Genomic DNA, 19,912 nt, shown 5'->3' on the forward strand with positions numbered 1-19,912 from the left:
GTGGTATGACATTGCGTGACTATACCACAGTGGATTTACCCATCCTTCTTTAGATGACCATTTGGCTTGTAACCAATTTTTACCACATATATAATATCATTATGAACATTCTTGCATGTCTTTTGATGAGGTTCAGTAGTCATGTAAGCTCCACCAATGTTGGATATATACTTAAGAGTGGAATTACTGGGTCATAGAGCGTGTACCCATTCAGATTTAGTTAGTTTTCCAAACAGCTTATACCAAACTATAGTTCAATCAATAGCGTATGGGAGTTCCAGGTTCTCCACACCTTTGCCCTTGCTAATGTTTAGTCATTCCTGTGGATTCTTTTCTTTGGTTTTCACGTTAGCCAATCTGGCATGTGTAGTAATCATATCTCATTGTGATTTAAATTTGCATTTCCCTGATGACTAATTATTTTGATCAATTTAGTGGCCATTTCGGTATAGTCTTTTGTGAGAGCATACTCTATTCAAGTTTTTTAACTCTTAGAAATATAATTATCTGCCTTTTTCTGATTTTTTTTTTTCATATTCTGAATACGAATTCCTTACTGGTTACGCATTCTAGAAATATCTTCTCCCAATATGTGGCTTTCCTTTTCACTCTCTTTTAAAAAAAATTTTTAAATACTTATTTATTTTTAAGAGAGAGAGGGGCAGGGGCTGAGGCAGAGAGAGAGAGGGAGACACAGAATCTGAAGTCGGCTCCAGGCTCTGAGCTGTCAGCACAGAGCCAATGAGGGGCTTGAGCTCAGGAACTGAGAGATCATGACCTGAGCTGAAGTTGGATGCTCAACTGACTCAGCCACCCAGGTGCCCCATTCCTTTTCACTCTCTTAATGGGGTGTATTTGATAGAATTTTTATGAAGTGTAATTTGTCAATATTTTCCTTTATGGTTATATTATGTTGAATAAATTCTTGCCAATATCAAGGTCATAAATATATTCTCCCATGTTGCTTTTATTTATTTATTAAAAAATTTTTTTTTTTCTCATGTTGCTTTTAAAACACCTGCTATCCGGAGGGAGAGCACTTTGCAAAGTTGGCCTTTACAACTCTTTAAACTGCATTATTCTAAAGTTCCAGCAGATGGCGGTGTTGCAATATAAAAGGAGATACTAAAACGGATTGTCAAGAGGGTTATTTTATTTTTATTTTTTGTTAATGGATAACGAAATTTGTGTGTGTGTGTGTGTGTTTTCTTCACTTTATTTTTTTATTTTTTGAGATTATTTTTATTTATTTTTTAAAATATAATTTATTGTCAAATTGGCTTACATACAGCACCCAGTGCTCATCCCAAGTGCCCTCCTCAATGCCCATCACCCATAAGAGGGTTAATTTAAAAACAGTTCTTTTTTCTTCATTTACTTCTATGGAAGTCAAATATACCATACCACAAATTTCACTTCAAACACAGATACATGTGAGTTAGAATCCTAAACATTGGACTTATTTATTAGATGAATGTTAGACTTTTTCCTAAGGAGAAAACACCAAGGCAGAAAAGCCCTTTGGGGGTGGGAGTGGGCAGAGGAACAACAGAATGAGGTGAAATGGGGGGGACTGGGGGGGACCAAATGTTATGTGCCTCACAAGTTTACTCAGCAGGACACAACCAGATGGGGACATACATATTTTAGGGCCCAGGTGTAGTTTTGGTAGGTTTGTTTTAGAAAGGCAAAGTGTTGCATTTCATCCTGTGTCCCTCTGGAAAGAGAACGTATGTTTTGATGTCCATAATTCCTCTCTAAGTAAGTCAAGTTTATATCTTTAAGCTTGAATTCTGGAATTACACATGAAAACCACAGTGAGGGTATTAAAAATGGTTACTGTTCTGTTCCACTCATTTATAACATTTTTAACCTCTTTGTAAAAGAATAGAATAGGTCTAGATAATTCCTAAATCTTTTCCAGCTCTAAAAATTTCCCCTACTTGTAACATGGATGTTTTACTTTTCTAGAAAAGTGGGAGATAGATCCCGCTGAGTTGGCGTTTGTGAAGGAGATTGGAAGCGGTCAGTTTGGGGTGGTCCATTTAGGGCAATGGCGAGCACACATCCAGGTAGCTATCAAGGCCATCAGCGAAGGCTCCATGTCTGAAGAAGACTTCATTGAAGAGGCTAAAGTGATGACGTAAGTACAAGCAACACCCAGATCAATTTCATGCAACATTCTGGTGTTATGGAAAGAACATGGAGTTTGGAGCAGTTATACCTGGATTTGTGTCACAACTCTGCCCAAGCTAGTTGTGTGACCTGAGCAAATTATTTGATCTCTGTGTGACCTGAGTGAGTTATTTCACCTTTCCGAGCCTCAGTTTTTTCACCTGTAAAATGGGGATAACAATACCTTCGTTACTGCATCAACATGTGAATTAAGTGAGATAATCCATGAAAGTGACAAGTCTTTACAGGACTTTCTTTTTTGCTTTTCCTGGAAGCAAAAATGTTGATTTTGTCTAAATGGTAATATAAGGGTAAAGTATTTGCTTTCAGAGAATTTAAGAATCCTGAGCTCTAACAGAAGTGACTCTTTGTGGCCCACTGGATACTGTTCCTGACTTCTGTGATTTCTCAGATCAGCATTTTGACTTAGTTGAATATGTGTCTTATGTCTGTAATCTGGGTTGGATCAGGACAAGCCAATAATTTGGTATAAAGAAAGTATTTGTTCAACAATGGGGAGTAGCACGGTGGTGAAAAATGAAAACCCCAGATGGTGTCACCTCGATTCTGTTCTCCAAAGCAATTATGTTCTGATCTAAACTTGCAGACCTCAATGGAAAACAAACAAAGAAACCAGAATCGATAACTGGACCCATTCTCCTTTAAAGACAGAGCAATGCTGCCTCTTGGAGCTCTCAACCCATACCCCAAGTGTCCTATCGAAATATTCTTCCCATTCACTTATAGTAAAATTAATTTCAGGAGAAGTTATATTAAACACATTTTCCAGTCATAGAAGCTTCCCAAAGATGATTTCGTGCCCCTAGATTACCCCAGGCAGCTATCTGTCTGGAATGTGTTCCCTGATACCATTGGCATCAGACCCTAGTTTTCCTGTATCTAAAGGAGAGACAAAACATTATATTCCTCTGTGTTGATTAGATAGGTGTGATAAGAAAAGAAAGACTGGGAGACATGTGGTTCAGGGGAAGTCGAAGCCTATACTGGAATTCCTAGGAAATGTAAGAATTAGAGATGTCCAATGTCACGTTGAGAGGATTCTTGAAAGGTTCAAGCCCTACTGGGCATTTGGGGTTAAGGTTGTTGGGGAAGATGTTTTGAAGACAGTGGAAGATCCATGGAGTGGGGGAAATAACGATAGCTCCAGGAAGTTTACAGAGGCAGGAATGAAGCTAAGGGCTTATTTTTAAGTCAGTTCAGGTGAACATAATGTACTGTTGGGTTTGAACAGTCTGTTTTTTCCTGATGTTTTGAAAGTGAGGCAGAAAAAGTTCCTTCTAACATCCTGTTGCAAATACAGCCATCTTTTAAAAAGTACATATTGGCACACATTGAGGTCTATCTGTGAAACATACACATCTTGGTAATATAGTATTACCTCCTTTTTGTAAGTGTGTAGTTTAAATGTCACCTCCTCCAGGATGTCTCCCCTGCCATGTTTGATTGGCTTTCTACTATATCACCTGTGTTAGTTCATCAATGTATTTGTCACTGCTCCAGTGATCTTGCTAAACAAACATAGTGTAATGTTTCAATTCTCAGATGTTTGTATGTGGGTATCTGTGTGGTGGTTTTCTTATGGCAAGTTAATGTTCCATTTTAAGAATGACTTTCCCGCCATTATTCTGCATACATGTAAATTGCATCCCTTAACTGAAAGTACACTTTATGAATTAGAAAGATAAATCAGACAAAATATACGTATTTAAGATACATATCTACAGGGGCGCCTGGGTGGCGCAGTCGGTTAAGCGTCCGACTTCAGCCAGGTCACGATCTCGCGGTCCGTGAGTTCGAGCCCCGCGTCAGGCTCTGGGCTGATGGCTCGGAGCCTGGAGCCTGTTTCTGATTCTGTGTCTCCCTCTCTCTCTGCCCCTCCCCCGTTCGTGCTCTGTCTCTCTCTGTCCCAAAAATAAATAAACGTTGAGAAAAAAAAAATTAAAAAAAAAAAAAAAGATACATATCTACAGATGAAAATCATGTATAGATTCTCTGAATGTCTTTTTTCTACTGACTGGAAGTGTTTTTGCATGCTACTTATATGGTAAGATGTCAATCACTCACATACATTATTTTAAGGTAAATAATCCTCCCGAGTCATTGATTTTATTTTACCTCTATAAATGAAAAGAGGTAACATTTCAAGTTATTTCTGAGTGACAGAGAAATTGGCTTGTTCTAAAATTATAAACATTAACTTGAACATTATTTTCCATGATTGAATGCTACATATTCCAGAAGAAACAGTAAACTTTTGAAGTTTAGATAACTAAAGAATTCTGTATTTTATTTTATTTTTCCTGTATGTATTTTAATAGGCAACTTTCAAGGGTGTGTGTGTGTGTGTGTGTGGTGATTGGATTGCTGAATACAGAGAAGGGTTTCATGTTGTAGGTATTTTTCAGTCTCCAACTTCGTCTGAAATTTTTTTTTTAAATGCCTTTATTCTTTATCATTTAATTTTCTCTTTCTTTCTTTCTTTCCCTTCTTTCTTTTCTTTCTTTCCTTCCTTCCTTCCTTCCTTCTTTCCTTCTTTCCTCCTCCCTCCCTCTTCCTTCCTTTCTTTCTTTCTTTCTTTCTTTCTTTCTTTCTTTCGCATCAATCACTGTTTCCTCCCTTCTGTCTGTATGGAAATTTTGCCTGAGCAGCCGCAGTTAGAAAAGTTGAAACCTCAGGAACAGGAACTCTTGCGAAGACCTGAGCAAGGAAAAGTAGCAACGCGGAGGCAAGGGACTTACAGGATGGAAAGCAGAAAAAAAAAACGATATGGGAGCACGTAATATTCTGTAGGGACTTGGGAAGTACCGCTTGAACTCTTGACCCCACTCTTGACCACGCACGGTGGAAAGGAAACTTCCACATTCTCTGGGGCTGGGTTTTTTGCGTATCTCGTTGTTGACAATAATGCAGAGTTGGTACATTTCACTAACGGAGTCTAAGCGCTTCGAATCGCCGACACGAATCCGCTCACGGGCGCGTGTGTGCTCTTCCTCATCAGGAAATTATCGCACTCAAGGCTGGTCCAGCTGTACGGAGTGTGCGTTCAGCAGAAGCCCCTCTACATCGTGACGGAGTTCATGGAGAACGGCTGCCTGCTGAGCTATCTCCGAGAGAGGAGGGGAGCGCTGCGGAAGGAAATGCTGCTGAGCATGTGCCAGGATGTCTGTGAGGGAATGGAGTATCTGGAGAGGAGCCGCTTTATCCATCGGGATTTAGTAAGTACCCCGCAAACTCGCTGATGTTTTTACGTGTTGCCTTTCGGAAAATCAGGACACTTGAGGACTTTCAATATTTAATTTTACTTATTTATCTTTAAATATGTATTTATTTATTTTGAGAGAGAGAGAGAGAGAGAACATTAGTGGGGGGGGGGCAGAGAGAGAGAGGGAGAGAGAGAATCCCAAGTAGCCCCCGCACTGTCAGCACAAAGAGCCCTGCAGGGCTTGAACCCATGAACCCTGAGATCATGACCGGAGCCGGAAATCAAAAGTGGGATGCTTAATCAACTGAGCCACCCAGGCTCCCCAAGGACTTTGAATATTTTCAATAAAATACCTTTGGCTTCATTTCTAAACGCTTTCCTATTGATGTAATTCTCTGGGACATGTGGCTTTCTTTTTAATTACTCATTAATGCTGCAGCCAAGTAAGGTGTTACTCTATGCCTGGAACTGATGAACTACCACACTGACCAACCAACCAAAGCGAATTTACTTTTCTTTCCTGTCGCCTTCCCTGTCTTCTTCCATTGCTTCCACTTTTCTTCCTCTCAACCAATGATCAAATATGGATTGAATGGCAGTATATGCCAGGCCCGCGGTCGGGCACTGGAGAATAGCCAGGGATGAAACTGCCCCCACGTGGAGGCACAGTATCACAGTGGCATTGCCGGCACGACTGAGGAGGACGAGAAATGCCAAATCATTCTGTTCTGTGATACTCGGAACATTATGTCCTAAAAAAACAAACAAACAAAAAATTAAAGCTTGTCTTGCCCCAAATGCTAATGGCTCTGCTTTCCTGCCTTGCTACCTTGCCTGGAAAAGCATTTTGTATCCACTCCATATTTATTCATGATGTTCACACTATTCCTCCTCTGCCTTTCCGTGTCTCATTTCTAAGTCCAAAAATTAACCCCAACGAGAACTTGAGAGTCTGTGAGATGTCACTGGTATCATCACCGAGGGGGTCCTCCTGTACTTCCTCCCGTGACCAGGGGGACTTTATTATCTATCATTCAGGCTAGAGCATTCTGGGGAGAGAAAGGAGGCATAACTTCATTGGCCTTAGCGCACTTAGTGCTGGACTTACAGGTGACGAAGCATTCTCATGGCATTTAATATTTACCACTTCCTATAATAGTTAATTGTTCGCATTGTTTATACAACTATTAGACTCTCAATTCCCTGATATCAATGCGTAGACTTCCGAGCTGTGTGATGAGAACACAGATTACAGAGCAGTTTTCTCAGATTTAGCTGTGCCTTAGAATCACCTGGGAACTTCTAAAACATCACGATACCCAGGCCATGCCCCAGACCAATTAAATCAGACTCTCTGGGGGTAGAATCTAGCCATAAATATTTTTTGAAAATTTCCCTGGTGAGCTCAGTGCGTAGCCAAGATTCACAACCAGTGCTCTAGAGCTAGACTGCCTGGGTTAATATCTCACCTTTGTTTCTTACTAGCTGTGTGAGGTTGGGCAAACTCGTTAACTAGTACAGTGGTATTAATTATAGCAGCTTCCTCCTATGGGCTTGTTGGGGGAATTACATGCATTAATATGTGTAGGCCCTTTCACCTGCTCCTGGCATAGCGCGAGCTCAGCAATGCTAACTATTGCTATTCCAGAGCTACATTATCATTCTGTATCCCTCATGGCGCATTTCCCCATCTTCAGTACGTAGTAGCTATCGAGCAAATTTTGGAATGGATGGATATGGCATGAATTCCACCTAGCTTACTTTCCTAGTCTCTGCAGGTTGGTCTTTTCTGACAGGGAGTAGAATTCAAAACTCAGTCACTCTGTTTGTTCCAAAGTGGCTTCTCTCAGGTCCTCCTATCCTTGGTTTCTTCCTTGATTGCTTTCTTTTGTGTTCTATTCCACTTACCTTCATGCCAGTTAAAATGTATCAGTTAACCAGGAGTCTTTTCCCTGTCAAGGGCTTGCCTTGTGGTTTGGCTTTGAGATCCTTGCTGGTATTTGTGAAACTCTTCCAAATTGACTCCTCCTAGCTTGCCATTTTTAGTTCCTTGCCTTTGTTTTTGGACTAGCTGACCCACATACGAGCTTAGAAGAGAACAAAAAATGATCAAACAGTTACTGACTTACATGAGGCTAAATACCAAATCAGTGATTTTCTTTGACTAAGCTCTCTGAAAATGGATTATTTTGGCATCAAATACATTGTCTCTGCATTATTTAAAAATACACATTAATTTTAATGCCAGGATTCATAGTTTAACATCTCTTTGATTTAGTCTTCCCATTTATCAAAGACACTTCTTGAGAATAATTAAAAACTTTTAGAAGAAAAAGTATTAAAATTTCTTTTTCTTTTTCTTTTTGTTATTTCTTTGAAGCATCATTAAAATCCATCACGTAAGGGCAGATATATTGAGTCATATGTGGCATTGACAGGTGTCACCATAAAAATAAAATGGCTGCTCATACAGGAAAGTAGTGTGGGGGTCCAAATAAACTAAGAAAAAGGAGAGTAGAAACTCTTGAAAGAAAAAACTATCTTCAAACTTGGATTCCTTTCTTCTTTTTATAGGCAGCAAGGAATTGTTTGGTCAGTGCTGCAAGTATTGTAAAAATATCAGACTTTGGAATGACGAGGTACGTGATATATATATATATATATATATATATATATATATATATATATATATATTTTTGTTTTTGTTTGTTTGTTTGTTTACTCATAAGAGGGAATCTTATATCTGTCTACTGACAAACTGAAAATGTTAATAGCATTCTTTTTTTTCCTGTGAGGAAAGTATTGATGTGGTTGTTAGGCCTGTTGCCCTGCTTTGAATTTTAGGACATAAACCAATTTTAGCTGTGAGTTAAATGGATATTTTGGACTATTTTGATATTTTTTCAGGTCATTTTCAGGCATATCTTAAAATTTATAATATTTCTCAATCTACTCATCATCATAAAAAGGTTAAAAAAAAGCTTTTCTGGGGCGCCTGGGTGGGTCAGTCACGATCTCGCGGTCCGTGGGTTCGAGCCCCGCATCGGGCTCTGGGCTGATGGCTCAGAGCCTGGAGCCTGCTTCCGATTCTGTGTCTCCCTCTCTCTCTGCCCCTGCCCCATTCATGCTCTGTCTCTCTCTGTCTCAAAAATAAATAAAACGTTAAAAAAAATTAAAAAAAAAAGTTTTTCTGATATATGTATATTTCTGAAAGAAAAAAAGAATAAATTTGTTTAGCTCTGATTTTTCTGTGTCATCATCATGCATTTCTTTTTGTTGTTGTTAGTTTATTTATTTTTCCAGAGAGACAGCAGGGGAAGGACAGAGAGAGAGAGGAAGAGAGAGAGAGACAGAGGGAGAGAGAGAATCCCAAGCAGGCTCTGCACTGTCAGCACAGAGCCTGATGTGGGGCTTGAACTCATGAACTCTGAGATCATGACCTACGCTGAAATCAAGAGCCAGGCGCTTAACCCATTGAGCCACCCAGGCACCCCCATCATGTATTTCTATTATCCAATGTAGTAGCTGACTTTAAGACTGCGACTCAAGTGTAGAAAATCTAACCTTATTTTCTACAACTCAATGCAATTTATATTTTGAGCCCCCTTTCCTTCAGGTTGCTAAAAACTTGATTCCTGTGAATTCAGGATTTCTCTCTGATTCCAAGGTCAAATTCAAATTCTGTATGTTTCATGGGGCCACATATTGGAGAGGACATGTCTGCTCCTTGTTATCCATTGGCAATGGCGTCCTTGCAGCCACTGTCCTCCTGCTTTGTCCTTGGCTGAACATCTGCACAGGTGGCTGTCGATTCATCCCAAATTTCTGTCTGCAAGATGCTGTCATACTGGAATTCGCCATGATTAGAAAACCCCCTGGAGCTATCTATCCAAGGCCCTATTTACCTAAGCACATCCACAGCTCTTTATTTTCTGGAATCTTTTTGCTTTTCCTGGGGCTTGACCTGGGGAAGAGGCCCAGGCTCTGTTTTGCTCTTGAATCCCACCAACCTATTGTGGGAAGTGGGGCCTTTTTCTCATGCAGTGTGATCCGGGAAGCCCTTGTAGGGTGCAGGGTACAGGACCCTGTCTCTGCCGCCCCCTAATGTCTAATACGCCTTCCCTTTCCCTTTATTCTCTCCCACCTCCCAGCTGTAGGTGTCTTTTTCTGGAGGGATGGGTGGTGGTGGTGAGATATCACTCTTATTTATGGGCCATTCTGCCAAATATTTTGTTAACAACTCAGTCCTTCTCCTTCTCCAGAATGCTTAGAACTTTGAAACTCCAAAGCTATGAAAAATGGCTCTTTCCCTTTTGTTTTCTATTACCCACTCTTTCCCTTAGTGGAATGACCTCTGGCTCAAGAAAGCACTTAAAGGTGGGCTGAAGTAAGGTATGTGGGGAAAAAAAAGAGAGTGCGAGGACGCAGTAATAAATAATTCAAAAATACTATGCTGTCCACTCCAGGGGCTACACAGCACGACTTAGTTATCATCTCTTCTCTCCACGTTCCCATACTTGGATGCTCCTGCCTACAATTCTCAAAAAAGAGAGAAGTTTAATATTTTTGTAGTTTTTAAAAGGAGGTGGTAGTTATTATTGATTTCATATAGGGCCATTTTAACGCACTGGCAATTTTTTACAACAAATGTATTATATTCAATATTTTTATTTTCCCCCTCCTCTGCCTCACAAAACATCTATACATGAGGAAAGAAAATAAGGCACCTAACCTTGAATTTGTTCTTTGCCATATATATATATTTATTTATTATTTTTTTAATGTTTATTTGCTTTTTGAGAGAGAGAGAGCGTGAGCAGAGGAGGGGCAGAGAGAGAGAGGGAGACACAGAATCTGAAGCAGGCTTCAGGCTCTGAGCTGTCAGCACAGAGCCGGATGCGGGGCTCAAACCCAGAAACCATGAGATCATGACCTGAGCTGAAGTCGGACACTTAGCCAACTGAGTCACCCAGGCGCCCCTATTTGTTACTTTTCATTTTATAACTTTGGTTATTAGAGCATCAGCATGCTCCTTTGCAGAGTTAAGAGTTTGTCGTAACTAAGGTAGTCAGTGGGTTACCAACTGCAATCGATTTTGAAGAATTGCTCTGGTTTTCTGAAACCCAAATAAAATAAACAGAATTGAGGCTTGGTTTGGGGAGGAATCACTGTATAGGATACTTTCCCACTTTGGTAAACAAGAGAAGGTATGCGGAACATTTCTGGGGTAAAATGCTTTCTCTTTTAGAACTTGAAGTAGACTAAGGGGGGGTTGAACTAAACTGAACTTGGAGGTATTTAGCACAAGGTGTTTTGGATCTAATAACCTTTGGATCTAATAACCTTAGGTACGTTTTGGATGATGAGTATATCAGTTCTTCTGGGGCCAAGTTCCCCATCAAGTGGTCCCCTCCTGAAGTTTTCCACTTCAACAAGTACAGCAGCAAATCTGACGTCTGGTCGTTTGGTGAGTAAATTTGATATTCATTTGATGGTGGCTGATTTAATACGAGGCCAGTCTTTTTTAAGGTTTGATTTTTTAATATGATGTGGCATTTGAAAAAGGACTTTTTGCAACTGTGCTTCTATCTTAGGTGTTCTAAACACATCCAGGCAACTTGTGTCATGCACCTTCTTACAGAAGTCTACTTTTGGATCTTTTCCTTTCCCATTGAGCACTTGCTGTAAAACTATAACAAAGAGTCTACTGATCTAGAAAACAAACTCAGCCAACTTTTCTACACCACAGAGACTTGCAAGGAAGAGAAATCTTAAGGTGTCACTGAATTTTGAGTGTAATTGATACACTTCATTGTCTGACTACGAAGCAACTCCACCTCATTTATTCCATTACCTTCAAACTTGGTGGAATTTAGATGTTGGCCTCCTTGGGAACTGTCAACTGGAGTTTATATTGTGTAACGTTCTTCACTGAGGAGGAGACACTGTAGACCGTGTCCAGTAGAGTTTGTGCTTCAAGTTGGTTTTCAAGAAGTGGCAATAAATGTGCAATAAGCTATTCTCTTTAGCCCAGACCTCTCCCGATAGCTTCTTGGGTTTGGAAAGACATCTGAACCCTCAGAAGGGTGTGAATTTTATTGTCCACATAAGGTTAAGCTTGTATCATTGATCTCTTTAGCTGTCGACTGACTTGTGGTCGTCTTGGCAGATGACCTTTTAAGCTCTACGGGAGAGCAGTTAAGTTGTGAGATTCATGGATAGAAACACAAGGACCTCATCAAGTGGCTGCAGAACAGTTAGAATTTCTGAGCTTTACCTGACCACTTGTCTCTACTTCCCACTGGACAGTGAGCTTCTTGAGCACATGGACTGGTCTCGTTCTTAGAATCTTATGGCTCTAGCAGACTCCTGGCCCCTAATCAATGCATAATACATATTCTTAGAATAAGTGAATAATTAAATGAAGTCCAGATGAGAGCATTGAAGGAGTTTCACTGATCAATCAATCAATCAATCGGTGATTATAGAATATCTGTTTAGGTACCAAGCCCCTGCTAGATATTCCGCCCTACCCAGCAGCCTCATCTTTTAGTGGGAAGAGGGGAACATGCGCCATCTACTGGTCGGGAAACTCTTGGCCTTAGCAGGCAGCAGAGGCTCCCACAATTCTGTCATTTTCCATGGAATGGCAGAGGGAATGGCAGAATGTTGATTTCAGGGTGTGAAGACATGAGCATACTTAGAAACAAAAGTGCTGGCAGCACTTGCTTTCACTAGGGAGGCAAGTCAAGACCAATGGGAAAGAAAGGCATTGTTTTTACTTGGAATGTTTTCAGATGATAGGCCTGTTCGAAAACTCCAGTACACATAGTCTGATTCCTAGACAGAACCGTTCTCATTCTGGATGATTATAATTCAGAGGCTGGAAGAGGAAAAGGAGGCCTTGTGGTTGGAAACAGTTCTTGCCGTTTCAAGTAACCTCTTGTTTACGTGCATTTTATGTGTAGGAGTTTTGATGTGGGAAGTTTTTACAGAAGGAAAAATGCCTTTTGAAAATAAGTCAAATTTGCAAGTTGTGGAAGCCATTTCTAAAGGCTTCAGGCTGTACCGTCCTCAACTGGCACCAATGTCCGTATATGAAGTCATGTACAGCTGCTGGCATGAGGTGAGTGTCCCCTGCTTTCCTACGAAGTTGGCATTCCCAGCATCTGAGAACAGACCTGAGTGTCACAAGCGTTACCTGAGGACGCCAGCATGGCAGGAAGAGGGGTTGTTTCCTGATAATGATCCCTAAGAGCCAGAAGTACTATTTCTTTTTTTTTTAATTAAAAAAATTTTTAACGTTTCTGTACTTTTTGAGAGAGAGTAATAGAGAGCACACGAGCAGGAGAGGGGCAGAGAGACAGAGGGAGACACAGAATCCGAACTGTCAGCACAGAGCCCGATGCGGGGCCATGAGATCATGACCTGGGCTGAAGTCGGACGCTTAACTGACTGAGCCACCCAGGCGTCCCCAGGAGTACAATTTCTATGTGAAACTGACACCATAAGGTCGTTAGTCCATTTTGTTATTTATTATTATTATTATTTTTTATTATTTTTAATGTTTATTTTTGAGAGAGAGAGACAGAGCATGAGTGAGGGAAGGGCAGAGAGAGGGAGAAACAGAACTTGAAGCAGGCTCCAGGCTCTGAGCTGTCAGTACAGAGCCCGACACAGGGCTCGAACCCACGAACTGCAAGATCATGACCTGAGCTGAAGTCAGACGCTTAACCAACTAAGCCACCCCGGGGGCCCCAAGTCCATTTTGTTTTTAGCAACAGCCTTTCCTCTGGAGAATTCAGTGCATTTTTCAAGTCTTATTTTTCTCAGATTGGCTCCTGCAGAAACTCTCGGTGCTACTAGAACTTAAGCGATGAGGTGTTTTACTCCTTTAAGAACTGGTGGGTGGAAACTGAGAGTAGAATCAGGTTTGGTAAATTTCCACATTGAAAGAGAAGGAGGGTGTTTTTATTTACTTCAGTCTCCTGCAATTTGTCTTGTTTTCCCCAGGCTAATGGGTTTCAGCTCTTTTTTGGGCACTCAAGACTCATGATAGATTAAGCCAGAATAGGAATCAAGACAGAAAGTGTGTCAGAGACTTGGAGTCAGGAAATTCTCTCTGGGGGCGTGGGGGTCCAGGTTTTCTTTCTCTTGAAATGCTGAGCTTAAAAATAAAGCCAGGCATATTCTATCTTTTCTGGGCACAGACTCAACACACCTCTCTCCTTCATATCAGACTCCTCTGTGATTTTTGACAGCTTTCTGTCTCCAGCTGACAGTGTTAGTCAAGAAAAACCGCAGCTAAACGAGGAGTTTTCTCCTGGCTGAGAAACCATGATGACTGAAAAACTCAGTATTTCAAGAGTGATGTTGTTCACATTCCAGAGATGTATTAATTTTATAAAGATCCTTGATGTATGAAAATATTATGCATATGATGAGCTGGTCTGCAAGGAATCTTGAAAAACATCGGAAAATGTTAAATGAGCTATTAGTAGCCAATGGCTGTCTTAAGAGCTTCTCTGCAATAACAATGTAAATAGCTCAGAAACCTATATCGTATGTGGAACAATATACAGGTACATGGCATAAAATATAACTCTTATTGAGATTTTATTTATCGGTGGAGAGGAAAAAGGAGAGTAAATCCGAGGCTGGCAGGAGGACCCCGTAAGTGATGTCAGTTTCAAATTGTAGTCAGAACATTGATTAAAACAACGTTTTTAGTTATGCTGATTTACTTGTTTGCAAAAGGTGATTTACACACAACTCTTTAAGGTGGTCTAAATACGACCTTAGGTCCCTTTAAATTCAAATTTAAGTGCTTAGGTCCTAAGTGCTTAGGTCCCTTTAAATTCAAATATGAGGGGCGCCTGGGTGGCGCAGTCGGTTAAGCGTCCGACTTCAGCCAGGTCACGATCTTGCGGTCCGTGAGTTCAAGCCCCGCGTCGGGCTCTGGGCTGATGGCTCAGAGCCTGGAGCCTGTTTCCGATTCTGTGTCTCCCTCTCTCTCTGCCCCTCCCCCGTTCATGCTCTGTCTCTCTCTGTCCCCCCAAAAAATAAATAAACGTTGAAAAAACAATTTTAATTCAAATATGATTATGTTAGTACTGATACACACACACTGACACACACATAACTGTTTCATAGGCTCTACTACCTGCAGAACGTCAGCCTCCTCAAAAAACTCCACAAATTATTCCTGGAATCTCCAGGAGGACTTGAACGTGTGCTTACGTATCCTTCTGCTTGATCCTTTTTATCGATGCCATGTGTTTATAAACCACTAAGAGTGGGGGCTCCCCATGAACCCAGTTGCCAGCGATCTTTGTGAGAATGTGGCTACCGTGAGTAGTTCTGTTTCCCATGGATTTCAAAGATGCCAACAGTGTCATCTTTTCTACCCTCGTGGAGCCAAAGCCAAACCACATCCCCTGGTGAAATAGGAAAAATGTTCCAGACCTTGTCTCCCTGACCGTGGATTTTGTTGACTGAGCCTTAAGACTGCACAGTCTATGCCCCAGGACCTGCAAAGTCCTTTATGAAAACATGGCTTGTGCTTTCTGACTGAAATCTTTCCTTCTACAGGGGACCAAATGTAGTAAATAACTGGGGCAGAGTGTGATAGCCTGGTACTCTGGATGCCCATTCTCTCCCAGCCCTTTTTTTTTTTTTTACCCCGTGCACATCATGTCACCCGAAAAGATCTCTAGGGCAGTGCTGTCCAGTGGGACTTTCTGTGATGGTAGAAATGTGTTATGTCTGCCCTCTCCAATATGGTACCCACGCCTGGCTCTTGAAAAACTGGAAAGTGGCTAGTGTGACTGAGAATTGAATTCCAAAATATATTTAATTTTAATTAATTTAAATTTAAATAGCCACCTGTGGCTGGTATTTGCAGCTCAGGCTATTTTATTTTTGCAGCCCTCTACTCTTATATTTTCACACTCATGCTTCATTCAACTACCAGTCTTGTCCTTTGCGTCAGCCAAGGTGTCGTTCTCTTCCATTCGTGGAGAACCAGCCTAGATCCAGGTCCCTGCCAGCCCGTTCCAGAGCCGGTATCTGAGTGAACTCTAGGCTGAGCTGACCATCTTTATTTCCCTTTTCCAGAAACCCAAAGGCCGCCCGACGTTCACTGAGTTGCTGCAGGTTCTCACAGAGATTGCGGAGACCTGGTGACATGAATGGGAGGCCAACCCAGAGGATCATCTTGCAAATTTATCACAAAAGGAAATCCTGTTCGGGGTCACTGATGATGAACACCTTCCTTTAGAGTTGCTGACTCTTGGAAACAGTGCAAAGATCACAGGGTTTTCAAACTTTAAAATTTAAAAATACTCTGACAGTCATATTTTCTACAGGGATGTCTTTGAAAGGGACTTTCCGACTCTCATTTTTCTGTGTTGTTCTCCGTGTCCCATACGTGAAGAGGGGGAAAATGCTCCATAGCGGTCTTCATAGTGGCTGCTCTTCCTGAGAAGAGCCCTGGGAGCCCCTGAGAGTGAAAAACTCTGCCAACTCAGGGAATAAAGAAGCCTCCCCTGCAGAATTCAACCCTTTTGAGCTGGACGGACCTTTGTGGAAGATGCACCTTTACAAGACACATGAATGTGAACATTCTTAAACTGTTTTTTCTAATCTCCCCTATGTTATTTAAGGACTTGGTTTTGCACATACCTGATTATTTTGGAGACAGTTTCTTGTATTCCAGTTTTAAACACTGTGAAGGCAAAGTTCTTTGAACAGGTCCCGGTGACATTTCTGTTTCCAGTAATATCCATTGTCAGGGTCAGTTGAGAACTTGAATTTGAATTCTGCAGTTTCACGCTTTGTCCATGTGAAATTGGACGACTTAAGAAGCCTCCTTTTAAAACGGGTAATGGATCTATTTTCTTTTCTTTTCCCTACAGTGTCAAAGAATGCTTATTGCACAGTTGGGTAAAGAAAAGTGACACATTTTGAAGATTTCATATCTTTTCTGAGTTAAATTCTCAAACAATTTTTTTTTGTGTATAGTTAACATTATATTCGTTTCAGGTAGACAGCATAGTGATTCAATGTCTCTGTATGTTATGCTGTGCTCACCACAAGTGCGGCTGCCATCTGTCCCCATACGTTGTTATTACTATATCACTGACAATATTTCATATGCTCCGCCTTTTATTCCTGTGACTTCTTGATTCTACAGCTGGAAGCCTGTGTCTCCCACCCCCACCCCCTCTCTCCAGCAACCATCCGTTTGTTCTCTGTATTTATAGGGCTTCTGTAAGAAGCCTCATTTTGTCATAGGAAATTCCTCCAGTACCTCTCTAGAAGACGGCTTGCTTTTCTCATAAGAACAAGAGGAGGCAAACACAAGAGAGCCAAACGTCACCTCCAACTCCATTATTTCTGAAGCCCGGGGTTTTGGATTCAAGATAAAAATAACCGCGGTCATAATTAAATCTTAATTCCTCGGGCGCTGTTCGTAGGAATGATTGGAAATGTGTCTTGATCATTGCGAGCGTTTCAGAATTAGTGTAGGAAGAAGGGTGTGGCAGAAGGCACACGTGTTGTCATCGTGAGGTTTCGCGCTGGGAGTCTGTCGTCTGGTACCACCCTACCCTGCGTCGTGGTTCTGCGTTAGGATTCCCAGTAGATTCTAAGTTGCCGTGTGGCAGCAGCTGTGACTTTTAAGTCCTAGTTCCCTGTTCCAAGAATGATGTATTTGAGTATCAGTGGTACTTGGTCAGTGCACTGAAATGATGAGCATCTGACGCGAGAATGGCCAACTTTGACAATTCAAGTGGTGGTCTCGGAAATACTTGTGTGAGATCCCGTGGTGTTTCTGAGACTATCAGACCCTTTTCCCTCATGATCTGGGAGGCGAGACAAGGCTCCCACTACTGAGATCTTAGGTCAAATAAGATACGCAGAAGTTATGTGCAAGAGGGCGCGAGACTATCAAACCAGCAAAAGCCAAGGCCGGTGGGGGGAAGGTTAATGTTATGGCAACAGAACAGGACATCCCAATGCTGAAGAGTTAGGATTGACCACAGGGCATCCTGCCCTCACGATCATTGCGATGCAGGGAGACAGAGTTCAGAGCGGGAGTGAGTCCAGAGAGGAGTCCTTCCTGGAGGTGTGATGGCAGCCGCCAGCTCTCCTATGAGCAATCATTGGGTGGTGGTAGGCAAGCTCTATTCCTTTTAACACATCAGAGCGTGAGATACTAAGAAACAGAAGTAACTGGAGATAATATGTATGTAACTGAGGTGCCAGATAATGGGTGAATTTGGAATGTCTTTTTGTTTTTAATGTTTATTCACTTTTGAGAAAGAGACAGTGGGTGAGCAGGGGAGGGGTAGGCAGAGAGGGAGACACAGAATCCGAAGCAGGCTCCAGGCTCCGAGCTGGCAGCACAGAGCCCGATGTGGGCCTGGAACTCACCAGCCATGAGATCATGACCTGAGCCAAAGTTGGAGGCTTAACCAACTGAGCCACCCAGCTGCCCTGAATTTGGCATGTTTTTAGACAGAGATTCATCGTTCTTTGTCTAGCAAAAGAAAAAATTTCTTAAAAAAAAAAAAAGAAAGAAAAAATTTCTTTAAAGAAGTCACAGAACTTCTCTTAGAAGGGAACCCCATTTTGTAAACAATGCTAGTATTTGTTCTTGTGAGGAGTTCTCTGTGGATAGCTTAAATAGTTTGGGGTGAGACAGCGCAATAAACTCTGCATAACAAATGAACAGGCAGGTTAGGGCTTGGTTGCCGATGAGAGCCCAAAACAAGAAAAGACAAGAGCTCAAAGGAGCGAGGGAAGCTCTGAAACAGACGGAATCTGCAGGCCAAGCGCAAAATACGTTCAGTGTAAATACTCATTGGGCAAGAGTAGCCAAAGGGCTTTTTTTTTTTTCTTTAGTAAACTTTTTACTGAAGTACAATACATGGTTGTACTATTGTGTGGGTAACATGCTCCACCCACAATCAAATCACACAACCCGATAGCGTTTCATTCAGCACTATGTTTGCTCAGTTTTTAAGATGGATTAAGGGCAGGGAAGAGCATGCACAGCCCTTCTGTTTCTTTTGTTCTTTTTTTAAGCTTATTTATTTTTGAAAGAGAGAGAGAGAGAGAGAGACATGCGGAGCATGAGCAGGGGAGGGGCAGAGAGAGAGGGAGACACAGAATCCGAAGCAGGCTCCAGGCTCTGAGCTGTCAGCACAGAGCCCGACGTGGGGCTTGAACTCCTGAACAGTGAGATCATGACGCTTAACCGACTGAGCCACCCAGGTGCCCCACAGCCCTTCTGTTTCAAGGGGGGGCCTATCAACTGCCTGTGTGCATAGATGCTTGGGTCCCTCCTCACCCACCTAGAGAGTGTGTACGATTGCTGGTGATAAGGCCATGGTGTGTGGAGTTTGTCCTTAGGCAAAGAAGGTTCTATCTCGGTTTCCCATCTGACATGTAGGCCTACAATTCTCAGGTTTCCCAGCCCACATGCTTTCTCACAGAGCAGAGATTTTCGCAGCATACAAAACACATGTCTGGCCCTGGGACCCAACATTCCAAATGTCTCTTGGGACATATTGAAGGCACTGTGCCATTCATTTGCCATCCAAGTGCTAGGAGAAGGCAAACCTAAAATCCAGACAGATCTAGGTCCGGGATAAAAAGAGTACAAGTCTGCTGTTAACACCTTGTTCACGTACGTAAGGTACACAAGTCATGTGTACATAGCTTAGTTTTCATAAAGTGAATATATCCGTGTAACTAGCACTCAGATGAAGAAATGGTACATTCCAGAATTTCAGAATCCATTCTCATTCCCTATTCGAGTCATTCATCCAACAGTAATCAATATCCTGATTTCCAACACCGTGGATTGGTATGGGCTTTTCGGAATTTTATGTAAATGGAATCCTATGATATGTACTCTCTTATACCTGGCTTCTTCCACTCAATATGTTCATTTGGCCCATCCATGTTGTGTGTAGTTGTGTTTCATCAATTCGTATTTCTGTATAGTCTCCCACTGTATAATTATACTGCTGATTATTTGTTCTACTCTTGATGGACTTTTGGGTTGTTTCCAGTTTGGCTCTTAGGGTCGGTGCTGCTATGAACATTATCCTACATGTCTTACAGTGAAAATATGTATGTGTATCTGTTCTGTGGATGCCTAAGGGTGGAGTTGCAGGACCAACAAGTATGTGTACGTTCAGCTTTTAGAAATAGTGCCAAGCAGCGTTCTAAATGCACATTACCAAGGACACAACCAGCCGCTGTGTATGAACGTTCTAGTCGCTTCACACCCTCAATGGTATTTGGAGTTGTCTTTCTCATTACAACGGCCAAAGGATTTGTATGGGCAAGGATGTCTCGTCTTAACTTTTGTTTGTTGAGCTGCAGTAATCTGAGCCCCCTACTCTTTGTGGTCAGCATAGCAGGATGCCCTGTGCACAGCCAAAAGTAAATAGTATTTGAGAGGCTGGAAGTGATTTGGGGTGATACAAAAGGATAATATTA

The 19,912-nt window shown here is 41.7% G+C and overlaps 1 protein-coding gene across 1 annotated transcript in view; it reads left to right on the plus strand.

Annotated features, from left to right (window-relative positions):
* TXK (TXK tyrosine kinase) overlaps positions 1–16,888 on the plus strand; it is a 46,004-nt gene extending 29,116 nt beyond the window's left edge. The window contains exons 9-14 of the mRNA XM_045474143.1: positions 1,972–2,143; positions 5,195–5,411; positions 7,973–8,037; positions 10,747–10,865; positions 12,367–12,524; positions 15,515–16,888. Of these exons, the coding sequence (XP_045330099.1) occupies positions 1,972–2,143; positions 5,195–5,411; positions 7,973–8,037; positions 10,747–10,865; positions 12,367–12,524; positions 15,515–15,583 (800 nt within the window). The 3' untranslated portion in view covers positions 15,584–16,888. The remainder of the gene's footprint in view (positions 1–1,971; positions 2,144–5,194; positions 5,412–7,972; positions 8,038–10,746; positions 10,866–12,366; positions 12,525–15,514) is intronic.
* Positions 16,889–19,912: the final 3,024 nt, after the last annotated feature.

Source organism: Leopardus geoffroyi, chromosome B1 (assembly GCF_018350155.1).
Source record: "Leopardus geoffroyi isolate Oge1 chromosome B1, O.geoffroyi_Oge1_pat1.0, whole genome shotgun sequence".
NCBI lineage: Eukaryota > Metazoa > Chordata > Mammalia > Carnivora > Felidae > Leopardus > Leopardus geoffroyi.